The sequence below is a fragment of the Crinia signifera genome, chromosome 7 (genome assembly GCF_055691185.1).
Source record: "Crinia signifera chromosome 7, ASM5569118v1, whole genome shotgun sequence".
NCBI classification, from domain to species: Eukaryota; Metazoa; Chordata; class Amphibia; order Anura; family Myobatrachidae; genus Crinia; species Crinia signifera.
In genome coordinates, this window is record NC_139223.1 from 65,409,223 (window position 1) to 65,434,533 (window position 25,311).

A 25,311-nucleotide genomic window follows, 5' to 3' on the forward strand; every position below is an offset into this window, starting at 1 on the left:
TTCCCGCTGCTGTCCCAGCTGGTGTGTACCGGCTAAAAGAAAAGGACGGGCATGCAGCAGCAGGACCCAACACAGTGCACAAGCCCTCAGCCGCCTTTATGATCCCCGGCGTCCAGTGGCACCTCTCCTGGAGGCCTGCTGCTTCCTCCAGCAGCCACAACCTCCTCCTTCAACCACTCGTCACCGCCACTGCTGCAGGAGCCCCCGGACCCTTCATCGGCTTCAGCGATCGCTCAGAAGGCCACCACACAGCAGAGATGTGCTGGGCCTTCTGAGCGATTGCTTTGAGTTTTCCAGCAGGGCTGTTATGTATCGCGGTCCCGCATACATATCGCTGTGTGGGCTTATACACAGCGATAGTCAGCCACTTTCTGAGTGATTTGCTAAAATTATGTAAAATCGCTCAGAAAGTGGCTGAAAATTGCTCTGTGTGTATGGCCCACTGCCACAGGCTTTCTCTGTAGTTCTGCTATGGACAGAGTACAACAGTAGATAGTGTTATAACCTGTGAACTGTACTTGCACAACAATACCTAGCTTTGTTTAAGATCATCATATACTGGTCATTATTACAGACGTTGCAGCTAGCTTGTATTACCATAACCAAATTTGTTCAGGTGGAGATTATGTACACAGAAGAACGTTTGTCCAGAAGCACAATAAAATAATCACTGTAAATTCTTTGAATTGGTTAATATTCTTTTTAATATTTTACACTTGTAAGATTCAGGTTACTTATACCCCTTTCAGTCATACCACCCAGGATTTTAAAACCGATACAGTTTTGTGTTTTTTAAATATCCCGGGTCAATTGCAGGTGCGCGGGATCCGGGACTGAAAGGGCTATAAGTAAATATTGTACTTTAAAGGTACACAATCACATCTGCCTTGTCTGCTTTTCCCCTTCCTGCCTACAACAGTGATGGGGGAGGGGACAATTCTTATTTATTATTTATTTATTTATAGTTTCTTATATAGCGCAGCATATTCTGTTGCACTTTACAATTGGAAACAACAGTGATTAAACAAACTGGGTAGATACAAACCGACATGGAGGTAGGTGGGCCCTGCTCGCAAGCTTACAATCTAAGCAATCTAGTGAGATTGCTTAGAAAATGCCCCTAAGTCGCTGCCTGTGTAGGCTCTACATTGTGGATGTAGAATCTGGGTCCACCAATAGATAGCGTTTCAGACAATAGATTGAGATGCATTACACAAATGGAAGTTGAGTACGTTATCGTTATTCATGATCTCTCTATAAGTCAGTAAATAAAAGCTACCTGGAAGTAGATGACACCTTTTTTTTTTTTAGAAATGACAGATCAAGTATGGAATGATGTTGAAGTCCTGTGGCATTGCCCAGGCAGATTTCCTGCATCCCGTTGATTGGTGCCAAGTTGGCTTTGCTATTAGCATGGTGTCGGGAGTTAGGTCTGCTTCAGATTGATTTACCTGTCCTTCCCTCAATCAAAATGAAATGTGGTGGTGTTTTCTTGGCGTCTGCCGGTGTGTAGTTAAAAGGCAAAGCTGTGTGATTTATTATCTGAAATGTGACCTCTAAGCATTTTGTAGTACAATAGGTAAAAAACCTTGTGCTTTTAGAAAATTAAAAAGTGTTCGTGTGCAGATTGATCTACACGTGGCCATTTTAGAAGCGTGTTTTGTAACAAAATAAGGGTATATTGAATGTGGGGTCGAGTGGCTGACTGCTAGCTATACGGCGAGGTGAAAACTGAGTTTGGCCGTTAAAATGGCAAAGCTCGCCGATATACGCAGCAGACTCCCTGCCTTTGCGGCAAACCTTACCGCTGCAGGGAATCTTTGTCCTGTTCTAACGATACGGATTTCCTTGGAATGTTGAATATGGCGAGCAGCCGGTGAGGATGGCTTTTCTTTGCAAAAAAAAAAAAAAAACATCCTTACCGTACAAACCCCATCACCACTGCTTGCAGAGGGCATTGAATACCGCCCATAGTCTATTCTGTAATATGACTGATCTGGTAAAGGAAGTATTGCTATGCGGTGTACCTGTGGGTAGGTTTGTGCTAAATGGATACAGGTGCTGTTTATAGGTAAATCAGTTCCCAGTTTGTATAATCTTCATTGAAAGGAGCGGGCTGTTATTATTAGTTATTTCGGTACTTGTTTCCTAGCACGGCCACACCGATTCTAATCTGGGGCATCGCAGGTAAAAAAAATCTCATCGGTCGCATCGCATGCGTGCTAAAAAATCGCATGCGATGGTCCCGACGCGATGCCCCCGATTTCCCATAGGGAACAATGTTAAATGCCTCAATTTACCCAAATGAACAGGGAACAATGTTAAATGGTCCAGAAACCCCCAAAAACACCCCAGAACAGTGAAATGGCCCCCCAAAATTAGTTAACGCCACCCCACGATCAACGTGAACCCGAAGCGTGGCGAGCGCAGCGAGTCCGCGAGGGGCGGCGGTACGCGTCCTCCGACCTTTTCATACCCCCACTATCCACGTCGGCGTGGAGTTGAGAATAGAATAGTGTGGCGAGCCACCGAGCCCGAAGCGTGGCGAGGGGACGCGGATACCTTCACAGTTATACGCGTCCCCTTGCGGCCTTCACAGGTGTCCGTGGCGACGCGGACACCTGTGAAGCCCGCGAGGGGACGCGTTTACCTGTGAAGGTATCTGCGTACCCTCGCGGGGCTCGCTACGCTCGCCACGCTTCGGGCCACACTATTCTATTCTCAACTCCACGCCGTTGTGGATAGTGGGGGTATGAAAAGGTCGGAGGACGCGTACCGCCGCCCCTCGCGGGCTCGCTGCGCTCGCCACGCTTCGGGTTCACGTTGATCGTGGGGTGGCGTTAACTAATTTTGGGGGGCCATTTCACTGTTCTGGGGTGTTTTTGGGGGTTTCTGGACCATTTAACATTGTTCCCTGTTGATTTGGGTAAATTGAGCCATTTAACATTGTTCCCTATGGGAAATCGGGGGCATCGCGTCGGGACCATTTAATGCTTATTTAGCCGCATGCGACGCGACCGACGCGATTTTTTAACTTTTCAATGCATTTCAATGGGAAATCGGGTCCATCGCGTCGGGGGGCCATCGCATACCACTATTAAGGGCACAAGATCAATGCGATTGTGGCCGTGCTAGGAAACAAGTACCGTTATTTCTTTACAGTTTCTTATATAGCGCTGTTACAATTGGAAACCGTGATAAAACAAAATGGGTTGTAACAAACAGACAGAGGTAGGAGGGCCCTGCTCGCAAGCTTACAATCTATAGGGATAATAGGAGGGATACATAAGGAATGGGCTATAAAAAAAAATTATTTTAAATATTTAAGAAGGGTGCCTTCCAACCTTCCCAAAAACCATTACTAGTCCAGTGCTATATGACCTAGGCTTGTTCCCAATTCCACAGAGGGGCAAAGAGCATGTAATGGATGTCCGCACCAGGCTAAGCCAGTTGCACCAATGAGGAGGACTTGCCACCCACAGTTGGTTATTTTTAATCATGTTTCAGAACCTCGGCACTGCTGAAGAATACATGAATAGAATTTGCAGTTGCTCTAGTTCTGTGTGTTCTAAATCCTTTTACATTCTGTTAGCATGAAAATGTCACACTACATAATGACAGCTATTGAGAAGCCTATTATATAATTGTACATTTGCCTTGGTGGTTGACATTGCAGTTAAGTGGCGTTCTTGTTTTACTTCATGCTGCTCTAACGTCTCCTGTCGTCTAATTGGCCTATGACCATATATATGCTAATAATTTGCCACATGAAAGCGCTGCATTGCTAGCAATCCCTAACAGAAAACTTCTAAAGTAATATTTTAACCTGCCATAAGGGTGACGGCTAATGAACACCCACTACCGCTTATGCTGTGCACACATCTACTTGTCTGTTGCCATACCTAGTTATCAGCGGCTGTGTATAGTTTAACAAAACACATTTTATAGGCTTGCTTGACTTATGTGCTCATGTGTTTCTGTTCAGACATAAAGAGGGCTTCAGTACGGTAATGCTGTGTACACACGGTGAGATTTTACATTCGATTTTGACTATATAGTCAAAATCGCATGCAGATCGTATGCACAGGTTTTTTACCTTGCGATCATGATGCGCGCTCCCGGGCCAGCACAAATTGAAACCCAGACAGGGCAGCAATGACTATATAGTGCAAATCTAATGCAGATTGTATGTAAATAGTACAGAGTTAGCAAAGATTGCATAGCACTTGAATCTTAATGGTGTGTACACACGGTGAGATTCCTTTGCTATTCGACTTGCTATGCAACTCGTGTGCTATTTACATACGATTCATGCTATCTACATTAGATTTGCACTATATAGTTATTGCTGCCCTGTCTATCTGGGTTTCGATTTGTGCTGTCACTGGAGCGCGCATCGGGATCGCAAGGTAAAAAACGTGTGCGATCCCGATGCGATTTTGACTATATAGTCAAAATCTCATGCTGGATTGTACAGTGTGTACACACCATAAGTCGAATATCATAGGAATCTCACCATGTGTACACACCATAAATTGCATTGGTAAATAGGAGTTGGCCACAACTAAGGATACTAACCCGGGGAATTCGGGATTGAAAGATGCTCAATCCCAGGATTGGCTTCCCTAAAAAAATCATACCCCCTCCCACCCAACCAGCTGCCCATTACATTTACTCACCGGGGCGGGTGCGAGCTATTAGGGCCCTTGAAGTCCCTCTTGGCTGGCTGGGCCAAATCCCCGATCCCGGTATTGACTCTAGCCACAATATATTATCCGTTAAAGCAGGCTTTCCCAACCACTGTCCTCAAGGCACACCAACAGTGCAGGTTTTGTAGATATCCAGGCTTCAGCACAGATGGTTTAATCAGAATCACTAAGGTACTAATTAAGTCACCTGTGCTCAAGCCTGGATATCTACAAAACCTCCACTGTTGGTGTGCCTTGAGGACCGTGGTTGGGAAAGCCTGCATATTCTATCCAAGGATGCAATATATTACAAACAGTACACCACTACCCATCTTACCTAATTTGTATTGAGTCCTTCATCTATCATTTATGCAGTCCTTGATGACACAATGGTTCTTGTGAAGACATGACTTTTAGTGCCAGCCATGTTGAGTCTGCTGGGATAGCCATGTGTTGTCATAAGCAGGAGCTAGAGCCAAGATACCACTATTGTGGCCTTCCTCCAAACATGTTCCCACGCCCTTTGTGGGAGACCAGTTTCATCAGGGAGCCAGGCAGCATGGTTATATTGGCTGTTGCATATAACTGTACAGGGCATATACTGCAGGTGTTACTTGGAACCTTATTTGTATTTCTACGCAAGCCCAAATGTTTACATACAAATCTGATGCTTGGTGGTCCAAGCATGCCCATGGTGGGTCTTATGAAAGTGCGTGCAGTACCACCTTAGCTGCAGCATGATTGATATGCTGCAAGGGGCAGTGACTGGATCAGTTTTACTAAGCTGCTGCATGCTCAGCCCAAGGTCTGTCATTTGCCGGACTTCCTGGACCCAGGCGACTGGTTCTGACAGGAAATCTCTGTAAACTTGGCTTATGCAGATTGGCGGCTGCAGCTTTAGCTATGGGGATGGTGCTGCATCTTCGTACGTCGCACTCTGATCACAGATGCCTGCAGGGGTATCTATTTCCTATAGATGTCTGCTGCTGCTGCATTTGCTTTTTTATTTGATTTGTGTAATACCATACAAATCAGAATCTGCCCCTTTAAAGCCTAAATATCTGCAATACCTTTAGCAACACAATAACCCTTAATGTCAGCAGAGGCAAACGTCACCTCAGTAGTTAAGCTTCCAGGGAGAAGTAGCTTACATGATGATGTATTAGAGGGCTCTGTTCTGGTTTATTCATCCATCATCTTTCCCCCCAATCCGCCGCATCCCACCAGCATGCAGGATGCCGCTAGCGGGAACTCTGTATATGTTGCAGACTACAATGAAGTGACCCCAACCCTAATCGTATGATAGAGACCAATAAACCAGAGAAACAGTGGAAGTGCTGGACTTTTATTGCCGAGACTGCATTTCAATCCATTAAGTGATTGCTGCAGGATAGGCTTGTAAGGAAGTGGCTCTTTTCAGCTTTGCTGCGACAGTGAAACACTATTACCAACAAATGGGCATTGTAGTTAATTGTAGGATGATCTGCATTACTATTGTAAGCTGCATTATGAATATAGCGGGCTAGCTGTTGTCTCCAGCAATGCATGGGTCTCTCTCTGTAAAACTTACTAGTGTTCAAGGAGAATCCAATGCGGGCAGGGCGCCAGGGCACACGGAAAGGGGGCCTGGCTGGGAGGGGCACCACCTGGCCAATGTCACTATGAGGGTGGGTGAGCCCCTCCCAGCCGCGTCACACTTCCCAAAGCTCTATGTGTAATCCTACAGATTGTAAGCTTGCTAGCATTGCCCTGCTTTCCTTTTTTACTATCTGTAACTACCCAGTTTGTTTTATCTCTGTTTCCAATTGTAAAGCACGTCGGAATTTGCTGTGCTATATAACACACTGTTAATAAATACATTATGTGAATAGGTGCTGTGCACGTGTGCATGGCAGCTACTTGCGTAGCACCAGCAAGATGAGATGTGGGCATGCTATTTTAGCAGGGCTCCATTAATGATTTTCTAGGCAGTTCAGATAATGCGCGTCTCCCCTCCTTCTTAAATTCAGATGTTCATGCCGAAATGCCGGAAACGTATCCCGGATTTCTGTTTTTGCAATATTGGACACAAAACAACGGTACTTATCGCAGATTTAGTTTTTCCTCCCTCCGGGTCGTTGATATAAAGTCCCGCACAATCGGCATCAATTGAATTACCAAGGGGGCCAATTCACTGGAAAAGTTTATTGCAGCTAATTGAATTTCCCCTAAAGTGTAATACTATATGGATATTTGATTTTACTCTGTGCTGTTTTAGACACCAAATAGTTGTAGATGCAATATCCCTTTTGGTGATCGAAAAAGGTCAGTAAAGCTAGGAAAGTTCAAAGTGAATAAATTGTAGAGAGAAACGTTGTATTTAAATGGGGCACAGACCCCTTTGCTTCTCTGCATTCTCCATCTTCCATTGTAATTCATTATTTAGAGCACCTATTACTTCAATACGAGTACACTTACAATGTACTAATAAAACTATGCATGCCCCTAAAATATAGGGCCTAGTTCAGGCTGAAGGAATGATGTAGCTCTATTGATCAGTAGTTTTATCCCGATTAGTAAAATTTTCTCCTTCCTTTAACCCCTTCCTGACAGAGCCAGTTTTTGCGTTCCTGACAGAGCCCTTTTTTTCAAATCTGACATGTCTCACTTAAGTGGGGATAACTTTTTTTTGCTTTTACTTATCCCAGTGATTTTGAGATTGTTTTTTCGTGACACATTGTACTTCAAATTAGTGGTAAATTTGGGTCGATACAGTCTGTGTTTTTTTGTGAAAAATACCAAAATGTCGTAAAAAAATGGAAAATTTATCAATTTGCAAAATGTTAAATTTTCTGCTTGTGAGACAAATAATAATACCACTCAAAATAGTTAATAACTAACATAGACCATAGGTCTACTTTATGTTTCCATCATTATTTCAACTTCCTTTAAATTTTTTTGGACACTAGGAGGCTTACAATATGAATAGCAAATTCTCAAATTTTCAAGAAAATTTCAAACACTGATTTTTTTAGGGACCAGTTCAGTTCTGATGTGACTTTGAGGGACTTGTATGTGAGACACCCCCATAAATGATACCATTTCAAAAACTGCACCCCTCACAGTATTCAAAACAGCATTTTGGAAGTTTGTTAACCCTTTAGGTGTTTCACAGGAATTAAAACAAAGTGTAGGTGAAATTTCAAAATTTCATTTTTTTTTGCAGATTTGCAATTTTAATACATTTTTCTAAGGAACACAGTACATTTTACTAGAGAAATGTGACTAAAAATTGATTCCCCCAATTCTTTTGTTTTCATAAATATCCTATATGTGGCCCTAGTGTGCATGTTGACCAAACCACAGGCTTCATAATAGAAGGAGCACCTACTTGATTTTGGAGCCTCCTTTTTATGAGATTATTTTTTAGGCACCATGTAGGTTTCTAGGCACCATAAGATGCTAAAATTTAGGAACCCCCCCACAAGTGACCCCATTTTGCAAACTACACCCCTCAGGGAATTCATCTAGGGGTATAGTGTACATTTCAAACCCCCAGGGGTTTCACCAATTGTGGTACAACTGGGCAGTGAAAATGAAAAATTAATTTTTTTACACAAAAATGCAGTTCTGGCTCAAAATTTTTCATTTTCAGAAGGTATGAAGGAGAAAAAGCACCCCAAAATCTGTGCCCCAATTTCTCCCGAGTACGGCAATGCCTCACATGTGACCAAAAAATACCATTTGGGTGCATGGCAGGACTCAGAAGGGAAGGAGTGATTTTTGGATTTTGCAGCTCAGATTCTGGTGGAATTTTGGTGGGTGCTATGTCGCATTAGCAAGACCCCCCTAGCACCAATACAGTGGAACCCCCCCACAAGTGACCCCATTTTGCAAACTACACCCCTCAGGGAATTCATCTAGGGGTATAATGTACATTTCAAACCCCCAGGGGTTTCACCAATTTTGATACAAGTGGGCAGTGAAAATGAAAAATTACATTTTTTTACACAAAAATGCAGTTCTGGCTCAAAATTTTTCATTTTCAGAAGGTATGAAGGAGAAAAAGCACCCCAAAATCTGTGCCCCAATTTCTCCCGAGTACGGCAATGCCTCACATGTGACCAAAAAATACCAGTTGGGTGCATGGCAGGACTCAGAAGGGAAGGAGTGATTTTTGGATTTTGCAGCACAGATTTTGGTGGAATGAATGGTGGGTGCTATGTTGCACCAATACAGTGGAACCCCCCCACAAGTGACCCCATTTTGCAAACTACACCCCTCAGGGAATTCATCTAGGGGTATAATGTACATTTCAAACCCCCAGGGGTTTCACCAATTTTGATACAAGTGGGCAGTGAAAATGAAAAATTACATTTTTTTACACAAAAATGCAGTTCTGGCTCAAAATTTTTCATTTTCAGAAGGTATGAAGGAGAAAAAGCACCCCAAAATCTGTGCCCCAATTTCTCCCGAGTACGGCAATGCCTCACATGTGACCAAAAAATACCATTTGGGTGCATGGCAGGACTCAGAAGGGAAGGAGTGATTTTTGGGTTTTGCAGCTCAGATTCTGGTGGAATTTTGGTGGGTGCTATGTCGCATTAGCAAGACCCCCCAAGCACCAATACAGTGGAACCCCCCCACAAGTGACCCCATTTTGCAAACTACACCCCTCAGGGAATTCATCTAGGGGTATAGTGTACATTTCAAACCCCCAGGGGTTTCACCAATTTTGATACAAGTGGGCAGTGAACATGAAAAATTACATTTTTTACACAAAAATGCAGTTCTGGCTCAAAATTTTTCATTTTCAGAAGGTATGAAGGAGAAAAAGCACCCCAAAATCTGTGCCCCAATTTCTCCCGAGTACGGCAATGCCTCACATGTGACCAAAAAATACCAGTTGGGTGCATGGCAGGACTCAGAAGGGAAGGAGTGATTTTTGGATTTTGCAGCTCAGATTCTGGTGGAATTTTGGTGGGTGCTATGTCGCATTAGCAAGACCCCCCAAGCACCAAGACAGTGGAACCCCCCCACAAGTGACCCCATTTTGCAAACTACACCCCTCAGGGAATTCATCTAGGGGTATAGTGTACATTTCAAACCCCCAGGGGTTTCACCAATTTTGATACAAGTGGGCAGTGAACATGAAAAATTACATTTTTTTTACACAAAAATGCAGTTCTGGCTCAAAATTTTTCATTTTCACAAGGAATGAAGGAGACAAAGCACCCCAAAATCTGTGCCCCAATTTCTCCCGAGTACGGCAATGCCTCATGTGTGACCAAAAAGTGGCAGGACTCAGAAGGGAAGGAGTGATATTTGGATTTTGCAGCACAAATTCTGGTGGAATGATGGTGGGTGCTATGTCGCATTAGCAAGACCCCCAAAGCACCAATACAGTGGAACCCCCCCACAAGTGACCCCATTTTGCAAACTACACCCCTCAGGGAATTCATCTAGGGGTATAGTGTACATTTCAAACCCCCAGGGGTTTCACCAATTTTGATACAACTGGGCAGTGAAAATGAAAAATTACATTTTTTTACACAAAAATGCAGTTCTGGCTCGCAATTTTTCATTTTCACAAGGAATGAAGGAGACAAAGCACCCCAAAATCTGTGCCCCAATTTCTCCCGAGTACGGCAATGCCTCATGTGTGACCAAAAAGTGGCAGGACTCAGAAGGGAAGGAGTGATATTTGGATTTTGCAGCACAAATTCTGGTGGAATGATGGTGGGTGCTATGTCGCATTAGCAAGACCCCCAAAGCACCAATACAGTGGAACCCCCCCACAAGTGACCCCATTTTGCAAACTACCACCCCTCAGGGAATTCATCTAGGGGTATAGTGTACATTTCAAACCCCCAGGGGTTTCACCAATTTTGATACAACTGGGCAGTGAAAATGAAAAATTACATTTTTTTACACAAAAATGCAGTTCTAGCTCAAAATTTTTCATTTTTCACAAGGAATGAAGGAGACAAAGCACCCCAAAATCTGTGCCCCAATTTCTCCCGAGTACGGCAATGCCTCATGTGTGACCAAAAAGTGGCAGGACTCAGAAGGGAAGGAGTGATATTTGGATTTTGCAGCACAAATTCTGGTGGAATGATGGTGGGTGCTATGTCGCATTAGCAAGACCCCCAAAGCACCAATACAGTGGAACCCCCCCACAAGTGACCCCATTTTGCAAACTACACCCCTCAGGGAATTCATCTAGGGGTATAGTGTACATTTCAAACCCCCAGGGGTTTCACCAATTTTGATACAACTGGGCAGTGAAAATGAAAAATTACATTTTTTTACACAAAAATGCAGTTCTGGCTCAAAATTTTTCATTTTCACAAGGAATGAAGGAGAAAAAGCACCCCAAAATCTGTGCCCCAATTTCTCCCGAGTACGGCAATGCCTCACATGTGACCAAAAAATACCAGTTGGGTGCATGGCAGGACTCAGAAGGGAAGGAGTGATTTTTGGATTTTGCGGCTCAGATTCTGGTGGAATGAATGGTGGGTGCTATGTGGCATTAGCAAGACCCCCGAAGCACGGTGAAATTATGAACCTAATAATCCATAGATGTGTGGTATATTTTAAAACACTCCTTTATACATAGGCAGGGTTTGTCGGGGCAAGTGTCACACTGGAAAATAGTTTGCTTTCTTATTCCCTTTTTATAGCAAACTTTGCACCTTTTTTGTGTCCTGCCCTTTTTTCCAGTGGAGGGGATTTCATCAGGAAAATGCTGCCCTGGTACAATACGGGGGCCAGTAGTAGAAGTACTGGGGCCCTCTGCCTGCTGGTTCCCAAATATTAGGCCCTTTATGACTTCCTCTTGAAAGTGCATAAATGTCCCCCTCTGGCCGGTAGAACGGAATAGCACGTAAGCGTTATACAGTGCCATCTGGATGATATACACGGCCACCTTCTTGTACCAGATTTTTGTTTTCCGCAGGGCACTGTACGGCTTCAGTACCTGATCTGAAAGATCCACTCCGCCCATGTACCTATTGTAATCCAGGATACAATTAGGTTTGGAGGTGTGGGTACTGGTACCTCGTACAGGGACGGAGGTGGTACTGTCTCCGTGAATTGTTGTCAGTATAAGGACATCCCTCTTGTCCTTATATTTGACCAACAACATATTTTCGGTGCATATTCCCCTGCTTTCACCCCTTCTCATTACTTGGGCAATGTGCGTTTTTGGGAGGCCTCTTTGGTTCTTGCGCACAGTACCGCAAGCTGCTGTACCTCTTGAACCAAGGGCCTTAAACAGGGGGATGCTGGTGTAAAAGTTATCGACATAGAGGTGATAACCTTTATCCAGGAAGGGGTGCACTAAATCCCAGACAATTTTTCCACTAACACCTACGAGGGAGGGGGGGCATTCTGGCGGTTCAATTCTTGAATCCTTCCCTTCATATACCCTAAACCTGTGGGTGTACCCTGAGGTGCTTTCACACAACTTATACATTTTTATGCCATACCTTGCCCTCTTACTGGGAAGGTACTGGCGGAATTTAACCCTTCCTTTAAAATGTATAAGGGACTCGTCTATGCAAATGAATTTATCTGGGATGTACATCTCTTCAAATTTGGCACTGAAGTGATCAATGACCGGCCTGACTTTGAATAGCCGGTCAAATGTGGGATCATCTCTGGGTGGGCACTGTGCATTATCGTTGTAATGCAAAAATTTAAGGATTAACTCAAAACGATTCCGGGTCATGGCCATACGGTAAAATGGGGTGCTGTACAGAACATCTGTACTCCAATATTGCCTAATTTCTGGCTTTTTTACTATGCCCATATGAAACACCAGACCCCAAAACGTCATCATCTCTACTGCATCTACAGGGGTCCACCTAGCAAATGATGATGTGGGGTTTTGAGCAATAAACTGCTGGGCATATAAATTAGTTTGGTCCACCATTCAATTTATAAAATCATCAGAGAAAAATAATTTGAAAAAGTCAATTTCTCTGAGACCTGTGGAATCAAATTGGATTCCTGGCATGGCCAAAAACTCAGGAACCTGGGGCTCAAAATTGTCTGGTGGTGGGGTCCATACGAGATCAATTATTGGGGGGGGGGGTCTCAGCTGCTCTACGGGGGCGTCTTTGAGGGGGTCCCTCATCACCAGAGGAGGAAGAGGAGCTTAAGGCGAATCCTTCAAATTCCCCGCTTGCATCACTGGCTGTGTCAGAGTCAGAAGCAAGCAGGGCATATGCCTCCTCCGCTGAATACATTCTTCTGGATGACTGGGATGACATTTGGGATGACATTTTTATTTTTGTGTTACTGGTAGTGAAATGTTTCAACACGTGTATAGTGTAGGGGGGGGTACAAACTTTATTTCAACCCGGGGGGTATGTAGTGTGTATGTAGTGTGCAGAAAAAAAAAATACTTTATACCAAAAAAAAAAATGGAGGGGTTAAAAAAAAAAAAAAATTGAAGGGGTTAAAAAAAAAAAATTGAAGGGGTTAAAAAAAAAAAAAAAAGGTCCTGCGCCAAAAATTGAGCACAGATGTTGGTCAGTAACGTCCGTCACTGAACAGCGCTGAAAGGCAACAGGAATTTGATCAAAAAAAAAAAAAAAAATAGATCAACCCTGTGCCGAAAAAGATGATCAGTGATGTACGTCACTGATCCGCGCACAGCGGCCACAGGACACCCACAAAATCACAGTGTGTGTAAAAAAAAAAATTAAAAAAAGACCCCACAGCACACACAAAAAAAAAAAAAGGTGATCAGTGATGCGACACTGATTACCAGTGAGGGGCAGCAGGTGCAACTGACAGTGCAACTGGCAGGTATATATATAAAAAAAAAAAACCTCTGCACCCCTAAAAAGTTGCTGATCACCTCAGATATAGTGATCAGCACAAAAGGCGGGGGCAGCAGACACAAAATTTAGCACTCTCTATCACTCTCTGTCGCTATCTCTCTCTATCTCTCTATCTCTCACTATCTAACACTCTATGACACTGCAGCAGCAGCAGTGACAGGTATATATATATATATATATATATATATATATATATATATATATATATATATATATATATATATATATATATATATATATATATATATATATATATATATATAAAAATACCCTGCGCCCCCAAAAAGTTGCTGATCAGTTAATTTATACTGATCAGCACAAAAGGGGGGGCAGCAGTCAGTTATATAAAAAATATATAGCACAATCTGTCACTATCTCTATCTCTCTCTCTCTATCTCTCTCTATCTCTCTCTATCTATCTATAACTATCACACTGCAGCAGCACAAAATATAGCACTCTGTCACTAGGCCTCTCTCTATCTCTCTCTATCTCTCTCTATCTCTCTCTATCTCTCTCTATCTCTCTCTCTATAACTATATCACACTGCAGCAGCACAAAATACAGCACTCTCTGACACTATCTGACACTATCTCTCTCTATCTCTATCTAACTAACGCTATTACACTGCAGCAGCACAAGTTCACAGGAAGTCACAAGTAACAGGATCCAGGAAGCATCCAGCACACTACAAGCACAGATGAAGCAGCCAAGATATTTGCAAGGATCAGGTAAGTATTTTGCAAGGTTCTGGTCAGTATATCGCGGCAGATTGGCACGGTGACCGCACTGCACGCAATTCCAGACCGGAATGGCGTCTGCAGTGCAGTCACCGTTAGTTTAAACCCCCCTCCATGGCTGTGATTGGTCCGTCGGTCCGACGGACCAATCACGGCCTTTGGGGGCGGGCGGGGTGAGGTGGGGTGACACCAGTGTCACCCTTACACCCCGCGGTGATTGGTGCTGTACTTTACAGCACCAATCACCTCCGATCGCGTGTCACCGGCGAACGTTATTCGCCGGTGACACAGAAAACGCTGTAATTGGCTGTTCACACTGAACAGCCAATCACAGCGATCGCCGACGGGGGGGCGGCATCGCAGCCCCCCCTGGGCATGCACGGACATGTCTGCTGTCAGGGACAGCAGACATGTTGAAACTGTCACCGCGTCTATAGACGCGGTGACAGTTAAATGCCATGACGTACATTTACGCCATGTGTCGGGAAGTACTTCCCGACCATGACGTAAATGTACGTCAATTGTCGGGAAGGGGTTAAAGTGTAGCCAGACACCGAGAGGATTCCTATCCTGTTTCAGTCTGGCCTGTGTAGTGGACGCCCTCCTGAAAGCCTTGGGATGAACGTCTTTTAGTAAATCTGTTTTTTTTTTTTTTTATATGCATTTTGCCTCAGTAATACTGGGTACACACTAGACTCTCTAGTCAATGATTTTGCCGATTCGGACGGGTCAGAACTACAATCTTAATATCGTCATGTGTGTATGTTCTAAGTTGCGGGTGACATCGCTGCCAGCATTGGCAGGTTTGTATGAACTTGCGATACCAGTTCCCCATCACCATTGATGCTGCACGGGGTAAACATTGCCTAGTATGTACCCAGCATTAGAAAATAGTGTTCAATCTAACACCCGCCATCTTCAGGCAGTTCCTTTTCCCTGCCTGGGGGGTAGCTGTCTGCTGTAGTGCTTCTAGCACAGTGTGATCTAAATATCAGCACTGATATGCAAACCAAGCCTGTGCTAGAAACACCACAGCAGACAGTGACACCCCAGGCAGGGAACAGGAACTGCATGGGTCTTCAAAGATAGCGGGTTCTAGAATGAACACTACAAAAAATATAAGATAATAGTGGTACCTATCTAGTGGAAATGTCTGTGTTTTTGAATATAAATAAACCATATATAGCTAAAATATAAATATATCTATCTAGCCTAACCTTTGTAGTCTCTTCTCTAGATGAAGCCCAGAGAGTAGACCCACTACAAGCGACTTTGTGGGTCAAGGCTGAAGTAACTTGTTATTTGGCCCCACACAGAGAAACACCTGCAATTTGTGGGTCTGCAGTGAGGGGGTGGTGCTAAATGACATGAATCCACACACTTAATAGCCACACCGACTTCACTCAGACCCAGAAGGAAGCAAGAATGTTGTGGGGAGGGCTGCCTACTCTTCTGGGGCTGCGGGGGGCAAGTAGGGTGGAAAATCTGCAGCTTCCCGCAGCTACTTGGAGGGTAGGCAAGTAGGGTGGAAGCAAAATAATTTTGTTCATAAATATAACATTTAAAAAACATAATTGTCCTTTTTCTTCTATAAATACAGTGTCTCTTTAAGAACCCAAATAACCATTGTCTCAGTGTTTCCTTGTTTCTGAAGATGCAGACAGTGAAAAGTTGTATTCATTAGTCTCCGTCACGCTGAGGCACACAAAACCATTTGGGCAAGCCTGAACTTGCTTTCTCTTAATCCATGAAATAGAAACACACTGGCAAACATCTGTGCATTCAAGCATATAACCTATTAGCCTATCTCAAGGCCATCTGATAGTTATTGGCAGGGCATCAAAAACCATCTCCTAATAAACATTCTGCAGTTGTGTGAATATTTCCGCTCGTTGCTGTTATACTGTGCTTCCCCACAGGCAGCTTTGGAGAGGTACTGGCACCTTTTGGGGCCAGCCTTTGTCATTACAGTGATGGTTCTAGGGGATCTGAGGCTAGGCTGTATATATCCTGTCCACATTTGTTGTGTTTTATTCTTCAGTCGTTCAGTAATAGAGATGGCCTCAAAGGTAATGGACATTTTTAAGGGGAGGCGAAAAGAGACCAATTTTTATATTATTTTTTTCATATTATGGGGCATTGGGGCAGATGTATTAAGCCTGGAAAAGAGATAAACTGGAGATAAAGTGGAGATAAGGTAAAAGGAGATAAAGCACCAGCCAATCAACTCCCAACTGTCATTTTCAAACACATTTCATTGGCTGGTGCTTTATCTCCTTTCACTTTATCTCCACTTTATCTCAAGTTTATCTCTTCTCCAGGCTTAATACATCTGCCCCATTGTATGGTATCAGTGTTGCTAAGAAGGTCAGCTTTTATTAATCAGGAATTACTGTGTGTTCAGGTCTATTGAATGCTTAAGCAGCATAGGCCTTGTGTGGCTCACAATCGGAAACTGGCTCTGGACACCATTGCTAATCTATCATCCGAGATCAAACAGTGTTTCTCTTTTGCATCATAGGTAAACTGATACGTCCTGGATGGACAGAAGCCACCGCTCTGGCTTTTGGAGTTTGAGTGCAAAGTGTGATCTACACAATAGCAATAAACTGCATTCTTCCAAAGGTTGTGTCAGATAACCTTCCATATAATCCAGGATGGAGTGAGAATAAATAATGTGGAATTCAGGAGCATTCATTCCCTGGCTAGACCTATCTCCTGCAATTATCTATTAGGGTTGTTTGCTTTCAGGCTTCTGGGATTGTCCTGCTTCTCTCCAGGATGGCCACTCTGAAATCGTTATTTAACATGAGTAGGCAAAATCACTTCCCGGCAGCCGTCTTTTCCAATGGTGGGATCCGGCTGCAACCGAACGGTTGGGCCGTGGCCGTCCCGTGTGAATGGACACAATCATGTCCATTATTAACTACTGTGTGCAGTGCGGCTTTTGGCCGTGTGGGGTTTCGCTGCCCAGCAGGAGCCGGAGCATGTGAAATAGTCCTAACCTTTTCATTTTAGTGGTGGTGGAACCGAAGTGTTGAATGTCTAGCTATAATGATATGTAGCAAAGGGATGCAGTCTGCATCACTGCAGTTAGGATGTCGGCGTTCAGTATACCAACACCGGCATCTTGACTGCCTTCAGAAGACCAGCATCGGAACACCAAAAGGATCAGGAGGCCAACACCAGAATATCAACAGCCAACATCCCGATTAGTGAGGATGCAGGGCCGGTTGGGGTTAGGTTTAGGCATTAGTGGGGGGACTAAGGGTTAGACTGTGGGGGTTAGTTTTAGGCACCTAGAATGAGAGGTTGGAGTCAGGCTGCAGGAGTTGGGGGGTTAAGGTTAGACTGCTAGAAGGGGGGGGGGGAGTGGAATGGGCGGTTGGGATTCCCTCCATTGGGATGCTGGTGTCAGTATAATGACTGCCAGTGATCCGTATGTATCCCATAGATTCTACCTCTACCTCCCCCCTCTTTCTATCTCTTCACTGTCTCCCCATTCCTTTCTGAAATCTCTTTAAACTCCTCACCACCACCTGCAAGGCTCTCTCCTCCACCGCTCCTTCCCTCTCTTCACTGATCTCTATCCACACTCCCTCCCGTCCTCTTCGCTCCGCTGCCTGACCTCTCACCTAATCACCTCCTCCCACTCCTGTGTCAAAGACTTCTCTTGCACTGGAACAACCTCCCGCCACCCATCAGGTTTTCTGGTTCCCTTACCTTCTTCAAGCGCTCCCTCAAAACCCACTTCTTCCGACTAGTCTATCCCTCCTCCTCCTAACCCAGAGGTTCCCAAACTTTTTTGAATTGCGGCACCCTAGAGTATCAGAATATTTTTCAGGGCACCCCTAGGCCAAAATTTGTTACCAAGAATATATATATATTTTTTAAATGAAATAAGTTGTGTTTAAATGTCATCCTTAGGTCCAGTTATGTGGTGAGGAACACAATTCACTTCTGATTCCCCACATATTTTATAATTGGAAGCCCCAAGCACTGATTTTTGCCTGTTTCATTGGCCATAAATAATTTGAATTGGTTCTGGACCACCAACTTGAGGCACCCCAGGGAGCCTAGGCACAGTTTGGGATCCACTGTCCTAACCTCTTTCGCTCCTCCTATCCTGCCCTACCCTACCCCTCCATCCGTTCCCATCCGTTCCTACTTATCCTATTGTTTTTCCTTTGTCCAGTCCACCCACCTCCTTTTTAGTCTGTTAACTCTTATGAGTAGGGTCCTCCTTCCTCACGTACTTACCCTACCCCTTTACCTCACCAGAGCTCCTGCCCTGTTCTTCCCTTCCTCTACTTCATCTTCAGTGTCCTCGACAATTTCGACACCTACTTAAGAACTGATACTGATTTTAGTTCTACTAGCTATACCCCTGTTTATGCTGTATTTTATCAACACACCCTGTATGTTACCATGTAATTTGTTTGTTTGCTATGTACGGCGCTGCGGACACTTTGTGGCGCCTTATAAATAAACTACTACTACTACTATTGTGCAAACTGCTTTTGAGCTTTGGGGAATACCACCAAAATGTGTGGACCTAGCCCTTCGCCTCTCCAGCATATTTCTGAGGTAGAAGGTTGAGTGTTTACAACCTAGTTAGGTTGTATAGTTACATACCGTAAGCTTGTAGGTGCCATCTTTAAGTAGAGGATGTGTTCTCTCTGTGTGGGCAGTCCTCCAGGCTCTCCTGGAGGTCCTTAGGTTGGACTTTCCAGCAGTTTTTTTATTACAATGCTTATATGAAGGTGACTGGTATATGATTGGTAACTATATAAAACTTATAGATTGGAACATGCGTTCACTTATAGTGCTGGTGATTTTAAATATTATTACTACGTTTTTTTTCTCATCCCGTAAACATCTAGTTGAGCTTTTCTCTAATATTAATGATGTTTTTGTGTTTGCAGGTGCTCTCACAGTCGGCCTTGTCAGGCAGTGTCAAACCATACATGGTCGTGACAGGACCTGTATTCCTCCTCGGCTCCCTCCGGAATGGGTTACAACACTGTTTTTTATCATCATGGGGATTATATCATTGACTGTTACTTGCGGCTTGCTAGTGGCTTCCCACTGGAGAAGAGAGGCTACAAAATATGCCCGCTGGATAGCATTCACTGGCAGTAAGTTTACTATAAACGAACAATATGGTTACACGGGGGTAGATGTATGAAGCAGTGATAAGGGAGAAGTGGCCCATGGCAACCAGTCAGCACTGAAGTAAACATAAATTGTGTGGTGCATAGTTATCAGCGTCTGGCAGGGGGTGGTCGGTCCCCAAAAGACAATAAACAAAGGGTATGCCAGCACTGGCTGTAAGCAGTAAATGTTAGACTGTTCTCATAGATAAAAAATAATTTATTGACTCTAATAATATAAAATGGATAAAACAATATAATATAACAGACAATGCAAACACAATATATAAAAATTAAAAAAAAAACAACTATCAATCACATCAGTGATCTCAAGGGTGGTATAATCAATAAAAAGTGTTTTGTTCTTGAAGTAAGTCACTCATTAATAAAAAACTGGGTAAGAGTTTTTGCATATTACCATTGATATGATCTCCATTTGTTTTTAAGGAGCTCTGAAGAAAACAATGCAATTTCCTTTGTTAGCTGAAAAAAGATGATTTGATCTTACTCAATATCTCTATATAGAAATATCCTGATGGCAGCCACTCTGGAATGGGTCCTTAGGGATCGGGCTAGGTATCCCAAATGTCTGTCAGACCACTTTACCAACGTGTCAGATGGCGCTCTAGTTTTTCAGGTGTCCAATGAAGATTATAGTCCCAGTATGGTAATATATTAAAAAGCTCAACGAGTTTCCCCGGATAATTTATAACCTCTGGCTTCCTCAGGCGCAAGTGCACTTGCTTTTTATTGATTTATACCACCCTTGAGATCACCGATGTGATTAATCGATAGTACATATATATATATTAGTTTTGCATTGGCTCAGTTTTATTATATTTGTTTTTTATATTATTAGAGTTAATAAATAATTTTTATCTGAGAACCGTCTAAAATTTACTGCTTACAGCCAGCGCTGGCATACCCTTTCTTGCAGCACTGAAGTAACATCTATAATTTGCATAATATAAAATTTATCCAGAGCAGCCGATTGGTAGCCACAGGCCACTTCTACTCTGTCTCACTTCTCCTCCCTGTTTACATCTACCTCACTGGTTATTCTGCTCTTTTGATAAACTTGTTGACTGCAGCCTCCCGAAAGCCAAGACTGATTTCTTTTTTCTAACCTACTTTCTTATAATTATTTGCCTTAATACATTTATGTATTTGCATTTCATAGAGTTAAACCAGGGGTGGGCAACTATTTTGGCACGGGGGCCGCTTTACGCTTCCAGTGAATATTCGAGGGCCGCACACAAAATATCTTGTATACAGATGGAGCCATCCTCATCTCACCCTTTAATAAGATTAAGTGAGTAATCGGATTTCTCTGCTAATCCCCTTCTCCAACTGTAAGGTTCTATGTATTGTATTGCTGCTGAGAACAAGAGGCCTTGGCTCACCATGGCTCTCCAGAGAGGGCTAGATGAGGATGGCTCCATCTGTATATGCTGCTGTCTGGGTCCTGGGGGAGATGGGATGTAAAACGGAGGTAGCTTCTACCTGTATTTTGCATTCCCTCACCCCCAGGACACAGCAGCAATTCTACCTTAACACAGCTGCCTCCGACCCCACTGCACAAGAAGCTCCACCCCAACCGCCTCCTAGCATCTCAGCATGTCACTCACATCACAGGAGGGAGAAGGAAATACCCCGGCTCGCTTCAGTGGCAGCACAGGTTGGCAGGGCCATCTTAACAGAATTATGTGCCGCAGTGGAAACCCTACCTACACAACCGTGTGTGTGTGTGTGTGTGTATGTATATGTATGTGTGTGTGTGTATATATATATATATATCACACACAAATAATGCAGGTTAGGAGTCTCTCAACAGGCTTGTATTTGTGCAGAGGGTTTTAATCAGGCAGCATAATGAAATTACAAATCATTATGCTGCCTGATTAAAACCCTCTGCACAAATAGAAGGTGAGTGCCAGTCATACAAGATACTGTATATTTACTCATTGAACATTGACTGCAGCAGCGCTTACTTTTCTTCTACGATCCCCATGGCAGCCATAACACTGGGATGTTCCCTTCCCCCATAGAATTAGACAGGATAATTTTCTCTAGGACCGCCCACCTTGGGTATAATAGCCTCCTCCTCCTCCTCTATGTCTTTTTTCCTGTCTCCGTAAGAGTTAGGACAGAGTAGGCTGTCTATTTATTTCAATCAGGGTTACCTCAAGCATCATGGAGCTGAAGGGGTGGCTCCCCGGGGAGAAGAGGATGCCTAACTAGCTTTAGCTATGTTAGTGCATAAATTCCTGCCTAGTGATATCGCTGGATATATAAATGAATGCCTGGAGTCCTACGTCGGAGCCCGGGTTCGTGAGTACCTGTAAATATCCTGGGAAAGCGCGGGGCAGCAGCTGGGCTCTATGCATGGTTCCACGTGGAGTAGATGCAGACCGGGCTGGAAGCCGCGTCTGCACGCTCCAAACAGACTAGGCAGAAGGGGCGGAAGTAGGGAAGCCAATCCCAGGGCATTTTTTCAATCCCGGAATTCGGGATTGAAAAATGCCCAATCCCGGGATCCCGGGATTGGCTTCCCTAATTAAAAAAAACCCGCCCCGGCCGCCCCGCATATTTACTTACATGTGCAATTGTGCAGTGCGGCCGGGCGGGTGTTCGGTGACGCTGGGAGGGTGGGCGGTCCATTACTGGAGCCGGGCGGGAGGCGGCCACTTTAGTTCCAGAGCCGGGCAGGGAGGTGTGCGGGCGGCCGGGCGATGACAGGACGGTGCTGCGCAGCGTGACCTCTGGCCTCGTCACGCTGCGCAGAGCCACAACGCCGGGACGGGAGTAGCTGGGCAGCGTCTGAGCACTTGCTCAGACGCTGCCGGCATTAGACTGCGCATGCGCAGTCTAATCCCGAAATCCCGGGATTGGAAACTCCAATCCCGGGATTGAAATCCCGGCGTTTTAGGGGCCAAATCCCGGGATCCCGCCGATCCCGATCCCGGGATTGGCCACCCTAGGCGGAAGTGTGCGCGTGCGTCACTTCCGCCTGAGACGCCGGGGGACGGGCGGTAAATGCTTCCCCGCGGAAACAAGGGGAAGCATATTGGTTCCACTTGGTCATCCTGAATAGGGCTAACCAGGGAACAAAGGGTTATGGCGCCATATTTAAAGACGCGATGCAACAGCGTGCTTTACACTGTGGTTCCAGTGTTGGTTGGTGATTGCAGTTGCCTCATGGATGTGCCTTCTCCCCATAAGCCGGATAATGCCCCTCAGAGGTAAGCCCTTTGTTTTTTGGGCATTAGTTGGTGTTTTATTTATAGTACAGAATAGTACTTAGTGCTTTTCTTTTTTAGTGTGTCTGCAGAGCAGAATGTGGAGTTATCTTCTAAAGGTCCTGAGATACCTAAGAAAAGAACAGCCAAAAAGAAGTTTATACAGACTAACTGTATGTCGTGTGATAAGTCTTTTGCATCTGCCCAGAAGAAGTCCTTATGTGGAGACTGTGAGGCAGGTCAATATAAAATAGAAAAGGAGAAGAAATCAGATGTCCTTAGGGAACTGATGGATTGGATGAGAGAATCCTTTGTGTCAAAACAGGAGTTCGCACAGTCACAGACTCAGAAAAGGTCCAGAGCCCAAGCAGAGTTCAGCCAGGAGGAAGGTTCAGCTGAAGAGATAGAAGGGGCCAGAAAGGATTCCACAGATGAAGGGGAATTAGAAGATGTAAGATCTTTTAATCTGGAGCTAGTGGAAAATGTACTGAAAAATATCTATAAAGCGATGAATTATAAGGAAGAACCGGGTACGTCGGAGGTAAAGAACCCGTTATTCGAGGATAGAGAGAAGAAGGGGAGAACTTTTCCAGTTCACAAGATGGTGAGGGAGACTATTGCCAAGGAATGGTCGAATATGGATAAGAAGTTGACACTTGGAAACCGAATTGATAAAATGTATCCATATAAAGATGATGAGTTTCTGGGTTGGTGCTCTATTCCCAAGGTAGATGCCGCCGTAGCAGAACTTACCTCAAAATCTACGATCCCGGTAGAGGACGCAGCAGCGTTTAAGGACTCAATGGACAGGAAGATTGAGAATGGGTTAAGAAAGGTTCATACAGCATCTGCTGGATCACTAAAATCTACTGTGGCTATAGCGTCAGTGTCTAGAGCACTGAGATTATGGGCGTCTAACCTGCAGACAGACATAGAGGAAAGAATTTCCAAACACTACTTATTGAAAAGTCTGGACATTATGCAAAGGTCTATAGATTACTAATGCGAAGCCTTGCTGGACTCTGTGGCCTTTGCAGCAAAAACTATGGCTGCAGGCGTAACAGCAAGGAGAGCCCTGTGGCTGAAACCCTGGAGTGCTGACGCAAACTCTAAGAACAAGCTGACGACGTTAAAGTTTGAAGGAAAGTTCTTATTCGGCTCAAACCTTGATACAATGATACAAAAGTTATCAGGGGGAAATCTGTACGTCTCCCACAGGACAGAAGAAATTGTTTTCCATATCCAAGTACGGCTAAACAGTCTTATAGAGATTCCAGAAGTTACAGGCCTGGTAGGCCCTACTATAGGAGAGGCGGAGCTAATACTTCGCGACAAGCTTTTCGTCAGCCCTTTCGTGGGCGCTTCCAGTCCGACAAGGGAGGAAGATCATGACTATATGCAAACGACAGTGATAGGAGCCAGACTTCTCCAATTCATGCATCAATGGGAAGATACCATAACCGACAAATGGGTGCTAAGGATAATCCAACAGGGTTATCATATCGAGTTCTTGGAGACTCCGTGGCAAAACAGGTTTCTGATGTCCAAAATACCTATGGAGAAAGAAAAAAGAGCAGCTTTATACACAAAGATAAATCAACTGCTGGAGCAGGGAGCGATCGAAATAGTTCCCAAAATTTATCACAGAAAGGGGTTCTACTCCAACCTGTTTCTAGTGAAGAAGAGCAGTGGCGGATTCAGGACGATTTTGGATCTCAGGGACCTGAATTGCTTTATCAAAAAGATAAAATTTCGTATGGAATGTCTGACATCCATAATAGCAGGAATAAGGCAAGGCGAATATTTAGCCTCAATCAACCTCAAGGACGCTTATTACCATATTCCGATCTGCATAGAACACAGGAGGTTCCTGAGGTCAGCATTTTCAATTCACCTGTCTCCCATTTGGGTTGAGAACTTCCCCAAGAGTCTTCACCAAAGTAGTGATTACGCTGGTGGCGGAGCTACGGAAAATGAAGGTCCAAATATGGCCGTACTTGGACGACTTATTAGTAGCTGGGAACTCTGCGGAGGAGGTGAAGCAGAGTCTGAGTCTGACACTGAAGACCTTGCAAAGCCACGGATGGATAATAAACAAAGACAAAAGTCAGTTATTACCAACCAAGAATATTCTCTTTCTAGGGGTCAGGATAGATACCAGAAAGTACTCGGTGGCTCTATCACTGGAAAGATGCATGAAAATGAAGAAATTGATACGAGAAATTTTACAAGAAGAGAAGATTCCTCTGAAGAGAGGAGTACAGTTATTAGGAATGATGGTCTCTTGCATAAAAGTAATACCTTGGGCTCAGTGGAACTCGAGACAACTGCAGTGGTTCTTACTGCCATTGCTGAAAAAAGGCCTGAAAGACTATCATATGATGAAGTTATCGGCTCGAGTGAAACAGTCTCTGAAATGGTGGAGTCAGGACTTGGAGAGCAAGAGCTCAAGTTTAGAAAACCCACAGTTTCTGATCCTGACGACGGACGCCAGTCTATTCGGATGGAGAGGTCATCTCGGAAAGATTTCGGTCCAGGGAAGAAATGAGAAACTCTTCAAATATCAGAGAGCTACAAGCAGTCTGGGAGGCTATGCATCAGTTAAAGCCCAAGATTCGGGACACGCACTTAAGAATTATGTCCGACAATGTGACTGTAGTCG

At 44.2% G+C, this 25,311-nt stretch overlaps 1 protein-coding gene across 1 annotated transcript in view; it reads left to right on the forward strand.

The window, feature by feature from the left end:
• Window positions 1-25,311, forward strand: part of MOSMO (modulator of smoothened) — a 47,028-nt gene that overhangs the window by 15,949 nt on the left and 5,768 nt on the right. Inside the window, exon 2 of the mRNA XM_083153263.1 lies at window positions 19,183-19,395. Within this exon, the coding sequence (XP_083009389.1) occupies window positions 19,183-19,395 (213 nt within the window). The remainder of the gene's footprint in view (window positions 1-19,182; window positions 19,396-25,311) is intronic.